The sequence below is a fragment of the Gadus morhua genome, chromosome 19, assembly GCF_902167405.1.
Source record: "Gadus morhua chromosome 19, gadMor3.0, whole genome shotgun sequence".
NCBI lineage: Eukaryota > Metazoa > Chordata > Actinopteri > Gadiformes > Gadidae > Gadus > Gadus morhua.
This window is the reverse complement of record NC_044066.1, coordinates 17,104,334-17,124,153: the sequence shown is the minus strand read 5'-3', so window position 1 is coordinate 17,124,153 and position 19,820 is coordinate 17,104,334. Positions and strand designations below refer to the sequence as shown.

Here is a 19,820-nt window from a genome sequence, read left to right as displayed (position 1 = left end):
ATTCATGCAGTACCATACAGAAGCCACCTGATGGCGCCAGATGTACTACTACCATCCAACGCATTCTTGAGTGTCTGTCTTTACGATAGGAGCTTTCAGGAAAACATCGTGAACTTGACTTAAAAAAGCAGGCTTACTGCTCAGTCAGTAAATAGGATACAGATGTCTTGCTGTGCAGATCTTTCTGTGGCCGACCCAGCATCACTGGGCCCAGAGTTAAATCCCACTAGCCTGGCCCCATAATAAGAACCATGGTGTGGAGCTCAGGTACTGTTCTTGTCTTGTAAGTAACCAGTGGGTTCAGTGGGTTGAATCCCCTCATCCTCTCTCAGTTGTTTGAGGTTTAAAATGGTAGAAGGCTGTTGTGAGCGTGCTTGTCAAAACAAGCAGAGTTTGAGGAGGAGAAGAAGAAGAAGAAGAAGAAGAAGAAGAAGAAGAAGAAGAAGAAGAAGAAGAAGAAGAAGAAGAAGAAGAAGAAGAAGAAGAAGAAACAGTTGACATCGAATCTGAACCATCCCTGTGGGTGCTCCTGACACAAGACACAGTTTGAATGTGGGGAGGTCCAGAAAGGCTGTACTTAATAGAAATTCTAGTTTCACCTACTGTATCACACACACACACACACACACACACACACGCGCGCGCATCTAGCTGCCAATCGCAACACGTTTCCTCCCCTCTCACCCCTTCAAAACGGTGTCATGAAGTTCCCTTGGTTTGATCTGTGAAGGACAAACCAATGACTCCACCTCTGGTTGGACAGCAGATTAACGGACAGAAACTGTCAGAGTCCAAAGTTCCCAACTGAATTCCCGTTCCCTTGTGGAGCAGCAGGGACGTGCCGGCCATATTTACGGAGCGTTCTGTGGAAGGTGGCGCTGGCTTTGGTTCTGACTCCGTTACTACGAGCCAATCGCTCGCCGGCGCTCGTTGTTCGTGATGTCATGGATTCAACCGGTGTGTTGATTCAGCTCCCCTCGCGCTGACGGACAGACACACATGTTGGAGGGAGAGAGGCTCGATGCGGAGATGAGTGGGCGTGGAAAATGTGCACACACGCACATTGAGATGAGAACAAACACACAAACACACACACACCGTATATTGGAGGTTGAGAGAAGGTGGGGGGTTAGGGGGGGATACGCCCACGTGGCATGTGTACTGCGAGAAAGATCAGCTTGCTTGCCATGATTCACTAACACACACACACATACAGTCAAAAAAACACACACATAGACCCACACACACGTATACACACAGACACTCACACACACACACACACACACACGACTGTTGCTATCGTTACATGATCAGAATATGTCCATAGATGTAAGATTATACTTGGACTAGTCTTTATCGTCTTTATAGTCTATAAAGACAAGTCCAACCATGTCCTTCTGTGTCACAGTTAGTCATTATTTCACTCCTATCTTAACCATCAACACATTTCCTCTTCTGTATTGGAACTTAATATTTACATTTTCATTGGACATAAAAAGTAATTAGATAAACTGCTTCGGTAATCTTAACACCGATAGAGCTTTTTGAACTGAACTGAGTAGAATGCGCTGTTTAAACCTCCTCCCCCCCTCCCTCCACTGTACCCCCCCCCCCCGCCACCCCCAGGAGGTGGACATCTACACGGTGAAGCCCGAGGACCTGGCCTTCACCTCCGCCTTCTGCCTGCAGATCCAGAGGAACGACTACGTCCACGCGCTGGTCACCTACTTCAACATCGAGTTCACCAAGTGTCACAAGAAGACCGGTTTCTCCACTGGTAACACATTCGACCACCCCCCCCAAACAGCCAGAGCTACACCAAGCTAAAGGATTCTGTAACACTGTCACATTCGACCACCACCCCCCCCAAACAGCCAGAGCTACACAAGGCTAAAGGATTCTGTAACACTGTCACATTCGACCACCACCCCCCCCCAAACAGCCAGAGCTACACCAAGCTAAAGGATACTGTAACACTAACATTCAACAACCAGCCCCACATAGGGCAGAACAGCTGGATAGATATCTGTACATTATCTTAGCTTTGCACATTTTCTTTTTCACCATTTTGTGTATTTTTTTTAAGGCGAAATTTCAACATTCTCAGTAACTAAGTGTTTTTGGGAGAGACATGCTGAATAATGACATCATGTTTTCAAACTCAAAAATAAACGTTTGAATAATCGTGAATTCAATATTCACCAAAATAATCGTGATTATGATTTTTTCCATAATCGAGCAGCCCCAGCCAGAGCTACACCACGTTAATGGATACTACCGGTCTGCGTGATCGAAGAGTCGTAAACATCTCCCCTGGCTTACCGAAAACAGCCGTTTCAATTGATTAGTCAAAATGTCTACCGTATACCAGTGCTGCCAAAAGAGCATGAACGTACACGTTCCCTATGTCTGCCACGAATGTGAACAATGGCAACGTAACACTGTGATGTTTCTGAAAACAGTAATGTTATTCATTGTCTTACTGGTTTCCCAAAAGATAACAGGTCCATATTTTCCATCGTTGACATTCGTGGCAGGAGAGCTCAAACTATATGGTCTTTGGAAAATTGCAATTTCTAAATAGTCCTGCTTAAAATCATAGTCATATTTCCGGGATAATTTGTTATGATTCCTCTGATTTTCATAGAGCCAATGTGTCACTTCTGTTGGGGAGCTTCAGCAGAGCATCGCCGCTTATCCAATGACAGGGAGACACCACAGTGCAAAGCCTGCTGCTTATGTAATGCAATGTCAAGGAGAACATTCTGTGGTTGCTGATATGGAGTGTCTGTTAGACCCAAGGCTTCTTCTTATTCATGAAAACACACACACACACACACACACGCACACACACACACACACACACACACACACACACACACACACACACACACACACACACACACACACACACACACACACACACACACACACACACACACACACGCACACACACTCTGTTACTATAGTACTTAAGTCTTCATGTCAACAAGCCTGAAGGCGTTTAACCATCCTCATAAGGTTAAGAACTACAGAGTTCCACTTCTTTGCGCTGAGGGGCTGCAGGTGAACCCATGCTGATCTGATCTCTCTCGTTCCTCACACATCGATGTGTCAGACAACCCGCGACACCTTTGGGTGTTTCTGACACTTATCTTTATTATCTGTCTCTGCAGCACCCACCCTGACGAGCCCTCTTGTTCCTTTAACCCTTTCCTTCGCTCTCCTTATTTCCATTTCTTATTTGCCTGTCCTGTTGTTACTGCGTTGGTAACTATCTCCGTCTAATCCTACAATTCTCGTCTTTGTGTTTGTTCCTCTTCCCTTACTCACTATCCCTTTCCTTATGCATTCTTCCTTCCATCCTTGCCGCTCTCCCTTCCTGCTTCCTTGTTACCTTCCTTCCCTCCTTCTTCCTTGTTACCTTCTCTCCCACCATCCCTCCTTGCCTCCTTTCTCGCTTGCTTCTATCCTTCCCTTTGCCCTTCCCTTCCTTCTCTCCCAACCTCCCCTCCCTCCCTCTCTATAAACCTCTCCCTCCCTGCCTCTCTCTCCCTCCCCCTCTGTCTCTCCCCCTCTGTCTCTCCCCCTCCCTTCCTGCCTCTATCTCTCCCCTCTGTCCCTCCCCCTTTCTCCCACCTCCCTTCTTCTGTCTCTCCCACTCCCTTCCTGTCCCTCCTGCTCCCTTCCTCTGTCCCTCCTGCTCCCTTCCTGTCCCTCCTGCTCCCTTCCTCTGTCTCCCCCCCCCCCCCCCCCCTCAGCTCCGGACTCCCCCAGCACCCACTGGAAGCAGACCGTGTTCTACCTGGAGGACTACCTGACCGCCAGGAAGGGGGAGGAGATGTTTGGCAGCATCGCCATCCGGCCCAACGAGAAGAACAAGGTGAGAGCCGACCTCAGGTCAATACGTCTGTTATGCTAGCACCACTTCCTCTTTACTCTGGTCTTCTTTAGAGCCGACCTCAGGTCAATATGTCTGTTATGCTAGCACCACTTCCTCTTTACTCTGGTCTTCTTTAGAGCCGACCTCAGGTCAATACGTCTGTTATGCTAGCACCACTTCCTCTTTACTCTGGTCTTCTTGAGAGCCGACCTCTGGTCACTATGTCGACCTCTGGTCACTATGTCTGTTATGCTAGCACCACTTCCTCTTTACTCTGGTCTTCATGAGAGCCGACCTCAGGTCACTATGTCTGTTATGCTAGCATCGCTTCATCTTTACTCTGGTCTTCTTTCATTTCCAGCGGGACCTGGAGTTCACCCTGGAGCTAGACTTTAAAGGACAGCTATGTGAGGCAGCTATTTCTCATGATTACAAAATGCGCTAGGGACCGACCCGACGCTAGGCTACAGCGTAAACCCAAACCCCTCCGGACAACAGAGGAGGATCTACAGGCTCTACAAGAACCATTCCTGTTGGCCGCCGACACTGAAGACATCTGATTGGCTGTTGTCCGGCCGTCAGAGGGAGCCATTTACTTTGAGCAATAGTTGCCATCGACACCAACCTGATTGCCTTGGGCATTTCATTGAATGTACTATCCTAAACTTGATTTCTTGACAGTACTTTTTATTTTTATTTCATGTTTTTGTAGTTATTTGAGTACATCAGTGAGAAGATCGATATTTATGATGTGTCAAATGTTGTGCATTTCTCGGTCTGACGTGAAACAAGTTATAATTTAAACCTAATTCCTTATTATTCCGTTAGGAATTACATATTCATTGTATATGTAGGGGGTCTATTGTAGTTGAGTTTTTTATCTGCATGTGTAATTATTTGAGCCCCATTGATTTTCAAAACAATGAATTTGAACAATTGAATTTAAGATCATTCATAATTTACTCAGTGCAAGAACTATAAGCCTCAGAAGAAGAAGAAAAATGCAATATGTCTGACGTTATTTTGAAACATGAACGTGAAAATGATAAAAGGGCCATGAAAAGAACTGTTCCAACCAATTGTTACAAAGAATTTAATAGTTGTTTTTTCTAACCTGTGATTTTAATTCAAAAACAAAATTTCAATAAATTCCGGTGGTCATATTGGTTTTTGATTATTCTTATCTTAGGTTGATTACACAAAATAAAAAAATGAACATCACCAATCCCCATCAATGGATCAGTCATCTTAAATATATCTGTTCACGGTGATTCTCCGAATAGATCTTGTTCACCTCGCGGCCCTCTTGGTTCTTCTAAACGCTTAGAACCAAGATGGGGCCAAGAGCTACAAGGTGAATAAAGGCCCATGTTCATCAGACCAGCGCTTAGAGTAAATATCAACGCAATCTCTTTGTCTTCAGGTCCTTTCCTCTAATACGTAAAATACTCATATTTCATTCATTCTTTCGTTAATTGCAACGCAATTTCTGCTTATCTGTCTTCATCTTCAGTTTAAACAACGCGGAGCTAAGTCCATAATGAGTGCTCAAATAAAATAGAATATAAAGTCCAACCCAAAGTCCATTGATATGAAGCCCACAGCCTTCACACATCATCCATCCATGTCCAGCAAACGCATCGGACGAGTGTGAGGTGTAATCGGGTTCTACCAACGTTCCACCACATGTGTCCGTTCCCCCCGGGTTCTACCAACGTTCCACCCCGTGTGTCCGTTCTCCCCGGGTTCTACCAACGTTCCACCCCGTGTGTCCGTTCTCGCCGGATTCTACCAACGTTCCACCACGTGTGTCCGTCCACTGCGTTCTACTTGCAGCAGGCTTTCTTCTTCACGGGCTGGGCGGTGAGGATGATGGTGGTGTCTCTCACCCTGTCCTCCTGCTCCTTTAGAACTCTGGAGACGCAGACGCAAACACACACACACACACACACACACACACACACACACACACACACACACACACACACACACACACACACACACACACAGTGAGTCAGTGCTTAGTGGCAGGGTATCATATCAGAATTAATATGGGCGAGAATAAACAGGAGGGAGTAATCCTTTGGTTCTGAATTGAAACCCTTTTCCTCTGTGAGTGTTCATGCGGTTCGGTTCTTATGTGTAATGGAGCGTCACCTGGCCAGGTGGGTGAGGGACTCAGCCACCTGGTTCCCTGTGAAGGCGCTGACCTCGTAGAACATGATCTGGGCGACCTGCACGGGACACACAGACACACACGTTAACAGGGAGGCCGTTAGTAACGTGCCTTCATATGTACAGACAGATGCCCCCTGCTGGTGGTCCCAGGGATGGTTCACAGTTTACATTCATGTCTTGAGTGAATTGAGTGAAATCACGGCATTGCAAAATATGTCGGCAGTTTAAATCGTCACTTTAAATAGAACGATAGGTGATAAGGGAAGAGATACAGGTGAAATAATGTTATTAAAGAAAAGTTGTCATTTAAATGTTTAAATAAAATTAATGACATGGGATAAGAGACAATATAATGAATAGGTGTACAGGTGAAATAAACGTATAAAGTTGTAGTTTTAATGTTCACACAAAACAGCATGATAAGGATAAGAGCAGAGGCTCTGAACACGTGTGCCTTCCGGTGGAGCCGTGCGTGCTAATACCCCCAGGCGCCACTGACACTGTCACCATCAGTGTGTCGAGTGTCAGGGTCTTGTCTGTACTCTTGGGATTAAAAGGCGCTTTGGATAAAAGAAACGTCGACCGTGTGACATTTACGAGCGGATCTGTGTCTAAATGTGCCCAATGTGAACCTCACCCACCTCAGCCAATAGGAAGGCCTCTTTGTAGGAGACCTGTCGCTCCTCATCTTTGTCCATTTTGTTGCCTAGCAACAGGATGGGGATGCCTTCGCCTGCAGCTTCCTGGTACCAAAAAAAAAAAGAAAAGATTAAAATGAGCCTCCCACAAAATGAATCAATGCCTTCCAAACAAGGGGCGGTTCATCTGGGTAGGACTGATGGAGGGGATCGAACAGTGCACCTGGGCGGTCCAGCCCCCATAACCAAGACAACTTCCTTGTGCTTCATATCAGAGGGGGAGGAGTCTGACCAGAGGGGGAGGAGTCTGATCAGAGGGGGAGGAGTCTGATCAGAGGGGGAGGAGTCTGACCAATTACAGGATCCTGATCACACCAGGGGGGGAGGAGTCTGACCCATTACAGCTTCCTGGTCATACCAGTGGGGGAGGAGTCTGACCAGAGGGGGAGGAGTCTGACCCATTACACTCCCCTGGTCACCCCAGAGGGGGAGGAGTCTGAGCAGAAGGGGAGGAGCCTCACCTGGACGTTGTCCAGCCAGGGCTTGACGGCCTTGAAGCTGTCCTCCACCGTGACGTCGTACATGACCACCACGCCGTCCGCCTTCCGGAAGAACTGCTTGGTGATGCTGCGGTACCTGCAGCGGCCACGGGCAACACGTTAACAACACACACACACACACACACACACACTGACACATACACATACACACACACGCACAAACACATACACTAACACACACACATAACTGAGGTACCTGCAGCAACACGTTACCAACAGATAGCATATAGCACTTTGCAAGGAACTGAAAGAGTGTGTGTGTGTGTGTGTGTGTGTGTGTGTGTGTGTGTGTGTGTGTGTGTGTGTGTGTGTGTGTGTGTGTGTCCGCATCTATGTGTGTGTGGATTCATGTAGAAATATTATGTTATCGATTGATTCATCAAAGTATAACTCCCCGTTTGAATGACCAAAACTATGATCAAACCATGCATGAAATGGCAGCTCTGTGATCTCCTACCTCTCCTGTCCTGCTCTGTGTTCTCCTACCTCTCCTGTCATGCTCTGTGCTCCCCTACCTCTCCTGTCCTGCTCTGTGATCTCCTACCTCTCCTGTCCTGCTCTGTGATTTCCTACCTCTCCTGTCCTGCTCTGTGATCTGTGATCTCCTACCTCTCCTGTCCTGCTCTGTGATCTGTGATCTCCTACCTCTCCTGTCCTGCTCTGTGCTCTGTGATCTCCTACCTCTCCTGTCCTGCTCTGTGATCTCCTACCTCTCCTGTCCTGCTCTGTGCTCTGTGATCTCCTACCTCTCCTGTCCTGCTCTGTGCTCTGTGATCTCCTACCTCTCCTGTCCTGCTCTGTGCTCTGCGATCTCCTACCTCTCCTGTCCTGCTCTGTGCTCTGTGATCTCCTACCTCTCCTGTCCTGCTCTGTGCTCTGTGATCTCCTACCTCTACTGTCCTGCTCTGTGCTCTCCTACCTCTCCTGTCCAGCTGTGTCCCACAGCTGCATGGCCACCTGGGTGTTGTCCAGGGTGAGCGTCTTCACGCTGTAGTCGATACCTGACAACACACAACACAGCTCATCAACACACAGCACAGATCAGTAACACACAACATAACTCATCAACACACAACGCAGCTCATCAACACATAAGAACTCAGGTTTGTGTCAGTGGTCCAGAGAACGTATATAATGTAATGTGCTTTTTTAATCCATTTTTTTAATTAAAAGGGAGATGATAGCTGTGTTCTAATATTTTAGAGATTCCTATGGTTTGTGTACATTTTCTTATTAAAATAAAAATTATATACATGCATAATATTATTAGATTTCTTCAAAATGATTTTAGTATTACTGTAATTCACCAAAGGGGCTATAGTTGCACCTGTAGTACATCACCCAAAGGCATGACAACCAATTGGACATGACACAGCTTAAAGCAGGGCTGGGGGGGGGTGGAGGGAGATGAAAGCAGGGAGACCTATCCGACGTGACTTAAGCTGCCGTTCAGTGTGTGCCAGGCCTCTGAGACAGCCAGTGTGACTCTGTAAGCCTCCTCATGTGATGCTAAACCACGACAGACGCTAACACCAGTGTTAGTGTATGTAGGAGGCATGTGTGTGTTAGTGGACATGTACCTGGTGTAGGGTACGCATGTACACAGTAACACACACACTCACATGCACACAGACACAGACACAGACACAGACACACACACACACACAAAGACACACACACACACACACACACACTGATCTCGGTGCTCACCCACGGTGGCGGAGGTGGCGGGGCTGAAGCGGCCCTCGCAGAAGGAGCGCAGCAGGGAGGTCTTTCCCACGCTGGAGTTCCCCACCAGCACCACCTTGAACAGACGCTCAGGGACCGACACGGACCCCTCCCTCACCGGCTGACCCCGGGACGCAGGGGACAGGAGACGGGGACGAAGGGGACAGGGGACGAAGGGGACAGGGGACGGGGACGGGGACGAAGGGGACAGGGGACGGGGACGGGGACGAAGGGGACAGGGGACGGGGACGGAGGGGACAGGGGACGAAGGGGACAGGGGACGGGGACGAAGGGGACAAGGGGACAGGGGACGGGGACAGGAGACATGGACGGGGACGGGGACGAAGGGGACAGGGGACAAAGGGGACAGGAGACGGGGACGAAGGGGACAGGGGACGAAGGGGACAGGGGACGGGGACGGGGACAGGGGACGGGGACGGGGACGAAGGGGACAGGGGACGGGGACGGGGACGAAGGGGACAGGGGACGAAGGGGACAGGGGACGAAGGGGACAGGGGACGGGGACAGGAGACATGGACGAAGGGGACAGGGGACGAAGGGGACAGGGGACGAAGGGGACAGGGGACGGGGACAGGAGACATGGACGGGGACGAAGGGGACAGGGGACGAAGGGGACAGGGGACGAAGGGGACAGGGGACAAAGGGGACAGGGGACGAGGGGGACAAAGGGGACAGGAGACGTGGACGAAGGGGACAGGGGACGAAGGGGACAGGGGACGGGGACGCAGGGGAGAGGGGACAAGGACGGGAACAGAAACGAGACCATAAACTTCAATTTAACATTAAATATGAATGGTAATGAACTCAAAAAAAAGGAACACATGAGGTGAAAACAATAAAAAACAGTGAAAACCTGAACAAAAACATGAACGTCAAAGAAAAATGTAAAAAATTATGTGAACGTGAATGTAAATGGACTGCATTTATACAGCGCCTTTCTAACCAGTGGCCCCCAAAGCGCTTTACAACCCTGCCTCACATTCAGCCCCCGACGGCGGAGTCAGCCCCGCAGGGCGACAGCCAGCTGGTCAGGAGCAGTCAGGGTGGAGGGGCTCGCTCAGGGACACCTCCACACTCAGGAGGAGCCGGGGATCGAACCAGCGACCAGGTCAACGACCACCCCGCTCTACCTCCTGAGCTACTGCCGCCCGCTGAATGTGAACGTTAACATGGATGTGACACACACACACACACACACACACACACACACACACACACACACACACACACACACACACACACACACACACACACACACACACACACACACACACACACAGGCTCTCTCTCCAGGGACGTACGTGCTGGGTCTCCTTGCCGACGGGCTGACCCCGGGGGGCCATGGGGGTCTTGGTCATCCTGGAGAAGCGGGACCTGGTGACGACTGGCGCCGCCACCGGAGCCACGCCCACAGCCACGCCCACAGCCTGCTGGGCGGAGCTGGAGGGGGGCGTGGCCATGGACTCGCTGGTCAGGTCGACGCCGCTGGCCTCCAGGTCGCTCTGCGCTGCCTCCTCCCCCACCTCCTCCAGATCGTCTTCATCCTCCTCCTCCTCCTCCTCCTCCTCCTCCTCCTCCTCACTGAGCTGGTGCAGGAGGGGCTGGGGCCCCCCCAGCAGCAGGTGGGGAAGGTGGTCCTCCTCGATGGAGATCACGCGGCGCAGGGGCCACCCGTCCAGGGGCCCGTCCAGGCGCTCCTCCTCCTCCTCCTCCTCCTCCTCCTCCTTCGTCCTCCTCCCCCCCGCCCTCCCCCTCTCCCTCTCTCGCTGCGGCCCCCTCTTGGCCGCGCCCGTGCGGCCCGGCTGACGCTTGACCTTGGTGACCGCCTTGGCGACCTTCCCGGAGCGCGCCCTCGCCAGCGACGAAGAGGAGGAGGAGGAGGAGGAGGAGGTCGGGGCGTCGCCGTGGCCGTTGGCGAGGTGGGCGGGGCTCTTCTTGACGGGGGGTCTCTGCTGGGGGCAGGCGGGGGCGTCGCCCCGGGGGCTAATGCTAGGCCTAGCGTAGGGGTTAGCGCTAGCGCTGGGGGCGGAGAAGAGGGAGGGGGTGCGGTAGGGGGCGGGGCCGGGGGAGTCGTCCTCGCTGCAGGAAGAGGAAGCGACAAACACGATATGAAGGTGGTGCAAGGGCAGGGCCTCCAGAGACTGGTAGGACCCGTCCACCATCAGGGAGCTTCAGGGAGAGGGGAGGAGAGCAGAGGGACAGCGCCCCGTTCACATCAGGGTACACATCCGGTCCGAGGTCCTGGGATTACGAGGGTTTTTTTGATCGAGTCAATCGAGTTGACCATAAACATGTCTTACACATTTTGTTCCTACAATTTAACATAATGTAATTTCGATGACTTTTAAGCATTTGGAAGATTTAGAGTCCAGAAATCTGATCAGAAATCCTCCTTTTTCGTTTTCCTCCTTTTAATCCATGTTGGTGGATAAGGTGTTTTTCTATACTTCTAACATCTCTCAACATTATAGAGCCAGAACACGCAGATTAATGTGAAATGTTATGATCAATACAATGTAACGTGTCATTTCAGGGGATATAAAAATTAATGTTTAGGATGAATACAAAGGAAGGTGCGACGTTAGGATCTTTATAACGCAGTGCTCACCTGTTGGACTGTGGACTGGGATCGTCGAATAGATTAGCCAGGCCAGCCTTCTGCTGCTTCTGCTTCTTCCTCAGTGAGGACCGCGGCTTTAAGAGGAAGAAAGAAAGGAAACCGTTCAGTAAGTACCACGTACTGTTGATGTACTGTATCATTTATCTGGGAGTATCACAGAAAACTACACATCGTTGAAGAAGAACTCCATTTACCATGCCACAGCATATGTCCCGTTCATCCTTCAGATGTTTGTTCATCTCTCTGGATGGTGTGAACAAGACAAACAGGTGGTTGTTACGATACGAGAAGGCCTTTTGTAAAAGCCTCATTTCCTATTGGCTGTCATTCCTTTATTGCTGACTCACCCACTCAAGGATTATGAATGAACACTAATATCTCACCGGAGCAGGTCGAGCTGTTTCATGAGACTCTGCTTCTCTCTCTGCAGCCCCTCCGTTATCCTGTACATCTCCCTGGAGGACAACACGTCAAACATCACCAACACTTGCTGTGTGTGTGTGTGTGTGTGTGTGTGTGTGTGTGTGTGTGTGTGTGTGTGTGTGTGTGTGTGTGTGTGTGTGTGTGTGTGTGTGTGTGTGTGTGTGTGTGTGTGTGTGTGTGTGTGTGTGTGTGCTTGCGTGTACCTGTGCTTGTGAGTGAGTGTGTGCATGTGTGCTTGAAGTACCTGTGTGTGTGTGCATGTGTTCATGAGTGTCTGAGTGTCTGAGTGTGTGTGTGTGTGTGTGTGTGTGTGTGTGTGTGTGTGTGTGTGTGTGTGTGTGTCTGTGTGTGTGTCTGTGTGTGTCTGTGTGTGTGTGTGTGTGTGTGTCTGTGTCTGTGTGTCTGTGTGTCTGTGTGTGTGTGTGTGTGTGTGTGTGCGTGCCCCCCTACATCTCCTTCTCCTGGTGCAGCCGGGAGGCCTGCTGCTGCAGCAGCGCCAGCTGCTCCTGGGCGAGGGTCAGCTCCTGGCTGGTGCTGTCCAGCTCCCTCACCAGCTCCTCGTTGGTCACCTTCAGCTTCACGTTCTCCACGTGGCGCTCCTTCTTCTCACTGCTCAGCTCGCAGCACTGCCGCTCCAGCTGGGGGAGGAGGCGTTACCACGGGGACCACAGTGGAGGGGAGGGGGCGTTACCACGGGGACCACAGTGGAGGGGATGGGGCGTTACCACGGGGACCACAGTGGAGGGGATGGGGCGTTACCACGGGGACCACAGTGGAGGGGATAGGGCGTTACCCAGGGGACCACAGTGGAGGTGGGGGGGCGTTACCACGGTGACCACCGTGGAGGTGGTGGGGCGTTACCACGGGGACCACAGTGGAGGGGATGGGGCGTTACCACGGTGACCACAGTGGAGGTGGTGGGGCGTTACCACGGGGACCACAGTGGAGGTGGTGGGGCGTTAACACGGTGACCACAGTGGAGGTGGTGGGGCGTTACCACGGTGACCACAGTGGAGGTGGTGGTTGATGTGGGAGGCGGACCAATCAAAAGTCATGAGGTCCTCGGAGCTAACAATGCACGACATCTGACGCACGTTCGATAACAACGCCTTTAACTTCTTTCAGCCCTCTCCAACTGAGTGTGTTGACATCAATCGAATAGAATCACACTCTGCTCAATGTCAGGATTACACGGGCTGGACTGGCTGTGGACTGTGTGACTACGGCGGTCCACCTCAGGACTGCTTGCTGATAAACTACAACTAAACTTAACTACAGTCTATACAAAGTCAGGTTAGTCGACCGTTTCGTTTGGAGCAGCAAAGAGAGTAGATTTAGAGAGGCACTGAGGGATCGTAGCAGAACAGAAGGCTGGACGGAGTCTAACCTCACCCTGTGCTGCTTGGAGGAGAGCTGGTCCAGCTCCCTCTCCTTGGAGACCAGCTGGTACTCCAGGTCCTGGCTGTGCAGCTGCTGCCGCTCAGAGTCCTGAGAGGAGGTCAAAGGTCAGCGCTCAGTACTCTGATTGGTGGGTACGAGGTGCTTTTGCAATGCGTCATGTCCATGTGTTTGGTTGACCGTCAAAGAACACTAAATAGCAGATTTTCTGATTAGTAACTTGGTCAAAATTATAGATATGATCATCCATCACAGAAATGAGGAGACCAAAGTCCGCTCTTGCTTTCATTTAACTTTGCTTGCTTTATCTGATGAGCAGCCAAGATAACTGAAGTAAACATAACTGAAGGCATTAATCGGTTTAAACAATTAGGATCAATGCAATTGTCATCTCATAATTTCAATCCAGCAATGACCTTATAAGTCAATAACACAGGACATGTAGAGAATATGATTCTGGAGGACAGTAGGACATCTTTCTCTGGCTTAAACTCAGCTGGTACCTTCAGATGGAGCCGGTCTTTCTCGTTCTTGATCTGCGCCTCCATCTCTTCGTACAAGCTGCGTATCTCGCTGTCATGTGTGGCTGCCTTCCTGTAATGAGGCACAGCGGTCATGGGACGGCATTCATTCATTCATCGCAAAGAAAACACGTGTGATATAATGTCTGTGAATAGCATTCAGGTCTGCAGCAGTTTAGCGACATTCCAATTATCACCCATAAGCTCATGGGAATATTCACACACGCACACACACACACACACACACACACAGCCAATACAGACCCCATAAGAAGCACTTAAATAAGCTCACACACACACACACACACACACACACACACACACACACACACACACACACACACACACACACACACACACACACACACACACACACACACACACACGTGTACAAATACCGTTCAGATTGAAAGGCATATCAGAGGGCCTTCACAATGCTGAACACCAGAACAACCAATTAGTGAAGAGCAAAGACGCGGCAGGCTTAGCCGAGCAGTACCATGCAGTGCACCATGGGAAAAAAAGGACGACAAGGAGTTAAGTAAACAGCCCGTGCAGGAACACACACAGTTACACACATCCAGACACCCACACACCCAGGCATATGCCCAAACACACACACACACACACACACACACACACACACACACACACACACACACACACACACACACACACACACACACACACACACACACACACACACACACACACCGCAGCCTAACATTGGTAGTTTTCCCCTCGGCCGGCCAGACTTGGGAACATGCCTCCGGATTAGTGGTCACTCCAAAGGGATAAAGAGGGGCTGCGCTGGGGAGAGCTGTGGACAAAGCCCACGTACACACTCCCAGCACAGGGCTAGTCATAATAATACACGTGCACACACCGAGGGCCACACACACACACACTCATAACCGACTACTGTGACTAGAGGGGAGAGACCGTATGTTTCGTGTAGAGCATCGATAGGTGAAGCACAATGCCAGGATATTTTGTTGTTGTTCTAATGTTGACATTTGAATCCCCAACTGTTGTTGAGGTAAACAACTAAGATCCTATCCTTCCTTCAATCCTTCCTGCCTTAGGTCTGTATCCTTTCTTTCTTTCTTCAGATCTGTACTCATACAATTTATTCCATTGAATGAAACACTACGTGTAACTAGAAGTTAAGAACACAAATGTGAGCATCATCTCTCTTAAACCCACACCCACACCCCCACACACATACCCCCCCCCCCCCCACACACACACACACACACACACACACAGGGCCCACCCACCTCTGCAGAGCACTCTCCATCTCCTTCTTCTCCTCCTTGGCGTCCTTGATCTGGTGCGTGACGCGTGCCAGGAACTCCTCGAAGTTGGAGAGGAGGTGGGGCTCGTCCTTCCTGAGCTGAGCCCACAGACTGCGCACCTCGCCTGGGCTACAGAGCCCCACGCCGAGGGGGAGGGGGGGAGGGTTAGGGGCCGGCTCACCACCTCCACCCACACCCACACCAAACCACACCAGACTACAGAATGTTGGCCGAGGTGGGGCCACTCCGATTCCAACATGTTCGCTAACATGAAACTCATTCACAACAACAATAACAACAAATTGTGTTTGGCTTGGAGCAGACAGTCTGAGCCTTTAAAGCCGAGATTAGTTCTTACAATTTTGTCATTTGCAATTGAATTTAATAAAAGTTAGATGCCCTTTATTAATCTTATTAGTCGATCGACAGAAATGTATCAAATGTAATTCTGAGAGTCAGTGAATCGTTTGAAAAGTAAAAATAACAACATGTAACATTTGCTGTTTACTGCTGCAGTCAAATCAAATATTTTCTTCCTGGATCGTTATAAAAAGGAATGTATTTATTTTTTGGGCTGGCTCTGTCAGATAAAGTAATCCCATTTAAGCATCACACTGAAACCTGGTGATGGCGGGGATGGCATTTGCAATTATAACTGACATGTTTTGGCCTAAATTATTCATTGATATATAGAAAAATAATATATGGTCAGATATATCGACTGTGATAATATCCATTAGTTGCAGCCCTACAGTGAATTGAGACACAGTACATGTCATCAAGGAGCAGGTGGGGGTTAGGGCATCTAGATCAGGGGTACATTAATGTAGAGTGCGGGGACTAGGGGTTCAAACCTAGAGCATTTTGGCTGGTATTCAGATTCCTTCACCATGACACTATCCTGTGGAATATCGTGTCACGATATTTACCGAATTGCGATATTTATGGAATCGCGATATATGTCGCCCCAGTATGTGTAAAGGGGTGATAACATGCCCCCAGGTGTGAGTGGGGTTAGTCAAGACAAGCCGTTTCAACATCGTCCCTTAGTGACCTCACAGGTGGGCGTGTCCACCGAGGTGTGTGACGGATAGATCAGCCACGTTGGCTACAGTCCACTGGGTGGGCTGGTAGACTGATCCGTCCAGCGTACATCTGGCTGGACCCCGTGTGATGTCACTAAGGCACAGGGAAGGGACGATGTTCAAATGCTTGTAACGGCTAATCCCACTCACACCTGACGGATGATACCACCACTTTAAAGAAGTGGCTACGTGCTGAATGTGGTGCAGCGAGGAAGAGTTGCGGCTCACTCCTCGAACACGTTGCCGGCCCCCAGACTCTCCAGCAGCATGCTGAAGTGCTGCTCCTCTTCGTCCTCACCGCCCGCCAGCCTGGCGTCCCATTGGCTCTGGTACAGCGTCTCCTTGACCCGGTGCCCCGGGGCGGGGGCGGGGCCTAGGTCGTCGCCCAATGAGAGCCTCCGACCGTGCAGGAACTGGCCTGAGGCGGGACCACAGAGGAGCTTATTGGTATGATGTCGTTATTGACTAAAGACTGCCTAAAACAGCGCTTACATAATTATCAGCATCATTCATTTAAACCCAGAAATAACAATAAATCCTTTGTTCATAATAAAAATTGAATGTCATAGGAGGATAAAATCTGTATCGCCTACTGTCAAGAATTGCAATATAAAAGGCATAGGCCTACTGTAAGTAAAAATCCATAAAAGGAATTCGATCAATTAATATATCTATTTCAAAATTGCTATAAATTACAGGCTTGATAATACATAAATAATTACAGAAAGATATGTGGTGTTTTCTTCTGCGTCATTTGCAAACAGTTTTGGCAATATAAATTTGGATTTTCATGCCCATAAAGCTCTTATGAATGTAACTGCATTGTATACATAAAGTGCATGACATGCAGTTAAAGAGGGAGGCTGATTTATGGGAGATGTGCGTGATCAGAACAGAGATAATAAAAGAGCGACGACAGAAAGCCGTACTGAAGCCAGAGGAGAAGGCCTCCAGTGAGAGGTAGCCGTCACGGCCGGCGTCCAGCGAGTCAAACACATCCTCCAGCTCTGAAGATGATAGGGGCAGCTCTTGGTGGAGCCTCTGAAACACACACACACACACACACACACACATTACAAAAGACACAGACACACACAGACACAGATATACAAAGACACACACACACACACATACACACACACGCACATATACAAAGACATAGACTCAATAAATGAACTGTGTTCAGTGTTCACAGTGTTTAATGAAAACACTGTGTGGTTCAATGGTTCAATGTTCACCGGCACATTGGAAACCACCATTTCCGTCTCGCCTGAAAAAAGAGTGAGACATTTAACCTTACATCAATCGGCGCCACTACTTCAGTTTCTGACGGTGTACGTGTGTGTGTATGCGTGTGTGCGTGTGTGCGTGTGTGTGTGTGTGTGTGTGTAGGAGGTTGTTTGTTTCTCTTAACAAAGGCACTACATAATAAGTGGTGAGGGGAACAGCCTGAATATTGAAAACAGAACCAAACCAGATGAGGACAGCAGTGGTTTCCTGACAGCGGTTTAGGCAAACAATGTTGGTATAATGAGCGATCATTAATCATCTGTCATGCTGCCCTACTTCTCTTTGCTAGAAGGGATTGGGCGTTTCTTTGTATTGAGAGTCCTTTAATAGTTTTGTCCAGACAAGGATTTCCCATTAAGGAGTAGGCCTGTCTGCCAAAGTATCACGTCGACAACTAAAGACGCACCATGCCGCGAGACATGTCGCCTTAAACCATACTTTAAAGATATGAAAAAATATAGAAATGTATGTATCCTCAATTCTTGACCATTCATGACATGCATTACCACTAGCCTTACCACTAAGATCATACGCTCAAAGACAGACAGACAGACAGACAGACAGACAGACACACACACAGGCACAGGGAGGGCTGGTGGCAGTGAGACGGCGTGTGTTTCTGACCCTCATGTCGGTGCGTGTGATGAAGCCCTTGGCCTCCACGTCACAGATCCTGAAGAACTCCTGGTTCTTGTCCAGCAGGGAGATGCGACCCCACTCCGAGCCCCGCCCCCCGGGGGCGCTCAGCCCGTTCACCTGGCCCTCCTCCTCCATCCCCCCCCCCCGATGAAGATGAGGGTGGTGGTGAAGAACTGGCCTCCTTACAGATCGGACCAGTGGTGTGCCACTCGTGTTGTCACCATGGCGACGGAGACGGAGACACGGGAAGGTGAATCGAGAGGGCTGGGGGTCGTTTGTTTGGAATGGAAATGCCTCGGTTGTTATTTTTGGTTTCTGTGTGAACGACAAACAAGCAGCAGTTGTACTCAAAAGCTATCACAATTAACACAGTGTCACCATGGGAACAAATGTTAAGACGTTTTAAGGGGTTTTGCCAAAGCATCTTGGCAAGGAGATCGGCCTACAAGTGTTTACATGTGATAACATAACTTCTTTAGAAACACTGCATTCAAAGCACCAAGCACGGCCCTTATTATTGTAAGTACAGACCAAGCCACCCGCAGTAGGGGCCGGTATACATAGCGGATTATCTTAATACCGCATAAAACAAACCACAAGACGCCATAAATCCTCAAGAAATGCCAGTCATGTCAGTATGTGGTTAAGCGTTTTAAAGAAATCTGAATAAGTTGTGTCTCAGTGTTTTCTGCTTGTCGATTTGTCCCTTTAGGGTGAAAGGGTTAAAGGGTTATTATTTGTGGCTGGGTGTGCATCATGATGACTGACATGCACCCACACAAATGTGCAGACACAGATGTCGGATTACTTCTGATATACAATAACAAAGTTGTCTTCAGTGGGAGTAGCCATGGAGACTTTGGGTTGAACTACTGGAGACAATTATAACCAAATCTACGGTTCTGGAAACAATGAGATGTAGAAAGAGTGTGTTCTCCTGAACAAAGTTTCCAATAACAAATGATAACTATCTGTAATCGAATAACAAAGAGCTCATTAAGTTGTTTTTCTTTGTATAATGAAGGCACTGTTATAATAAGAAGCCAATCAATCATTGTTGGACTGCTTCATTAAAAAAGATAATGAAAACAGTTTTTTAGTATGTAACATTGGTTAGCCAACACTTTCCCAAGAGAAGATTAAAAAATGTAACTCTAAACACCAAAAACACAATAAATAAAGACGTACCTTTTTTAAACCACGAAAACCCCCAAAGACCACCACATCGGCCTCTCCCACACTCGGTGATCAACAGGGCCTCGTTACGCTGACCGCATCGAGGAACTCTCGCCTTACAGATGAACGCAGGAGACCCAGACAGAAGTCATTCTGTAACCATGTGATGTCATGGGGCAGAGGCTGCAGGCTCTTGGCGTGTTCAGAGGAGGTTTTTCCAGGGAGTGAGCGAGAGCGTCCTGAGCCCAGTACGGGAGGGGTGGCGGCTTTAAGGGACCTCTGTAACTATGACTACAATGGATTACAATGTTAAGTACAACTGTACAAATGGATCGGATTATTCATTTTTTTTGAAGGAGTAG

At 49.2% G+C, this 19,820-nt stretch overlaps 2 protein-coding genes across 6 annotated transcripts in view; one reads left to right on the top strand and one right to left on the bottom strand.

The window, feature by feature from the left end:
• The window catches only part of prmt8b (protein arginine methyltransferase 8b), a 15,568-nt gene extending 10,522 nt beyond the window's left edge, over window positions 1–5,046 (top strand). For both annotated transcript variants that reach the window (XM_030342396.1, XM_030342395.1), the window contains exons 8-10: window positions 1,627–1,777; window positions 3,762–3,883; window positions 4,245–5,046. In XM_030342396.1, the coding sequence (XP_030198256.1) occupies window positions 1,627–1,777; window positions 3,762–3,883; window positions 4,245–4,328 (357 nt within the window). In that variant the 3' untranslated portion in view covers window positions 4,329–5,046. The remainder of the gene's footprint in view (window positions 1–1,626; window positions 1,778–3,761; window positions 3,884–4,244) is intronic.
• cracr2ab (calcium release activated channel regulator 2Ab) lies at window positions 4,962–19,820 on the bottom strand. 4 transcript variants are annotated; one of them, XM_030342383.1, is made up of 19 exons: window positions 19,471–19,820; window positions 18,268–18,597; window positions 17,283–17,394; window positions 16,582–16,771; window positions 15,251–15,397; window positions 13,953–14,043; window positions 13,444–13,539; window positions 12,502–12,689; window positions 12,012–12,083; window positions 11,823–11,871; window positions 11,617–11,702; window positions 10,310–11,177; window positions 8,970–9,108; window positions 8,179–8,260; window positions 7,221–7,335; window positions 6,703–6,804; window positions 6,041–6,117; window positions 5,676–5,797; window positions 4,962–5,635 (listed from the first exon to the last, which is right to left on the bottom strand). In XM_030342383.1, the coding sequence occupies exons 2-18, from the start codon at window positions 18,415–18,417 to the stop codon at window positions 5,710–5,712; spliced, it is 2,652 nt and encodes an 883-aa protein (XP_030198243.1). In that variant the 5' UTR covers window positions 18,418–18,597; window positions 19,471–19,820; the 3' UTR covers window positions 4,962–5,635; window positions 5,676–5,709. The 4 variants fall into 4 exon arrangements, with proteins under 4 accessions (XP_030198243.1, XP_030198242.1, XP_030198245.1 ...); XM_030342382.1 differs by having other exon boundaries at window positions 4,962–5,797; XM_030342385.1 differs by having other exon boundaries at window positions 4,962–5,797; window positions 10,310–11,087.

Coding starts and splice junctions, on each gene's coding strand:
- cracr2ab (XM_030342382.1), bottom strand. CDS start 18,417: ATGGAGGAGGAGGGCCAGGTGAACGGGCTGAGCGCCCCCGGGGGGCGG. Junction 17,395..18,267: donor TCACACGCACCGACATGAGG/GTCAGAAACACA, acceptor TGTGTGTTTCAG/AGGCTCCACCAAGAGCTGCC. Junction 11,178..11,616: donor CCCAGTCCACAGTCCAACAG/GTGAGCACTGCG, acceptor CTCTCCCTGAAG/CTCCCTGATGGTGGACGGGT.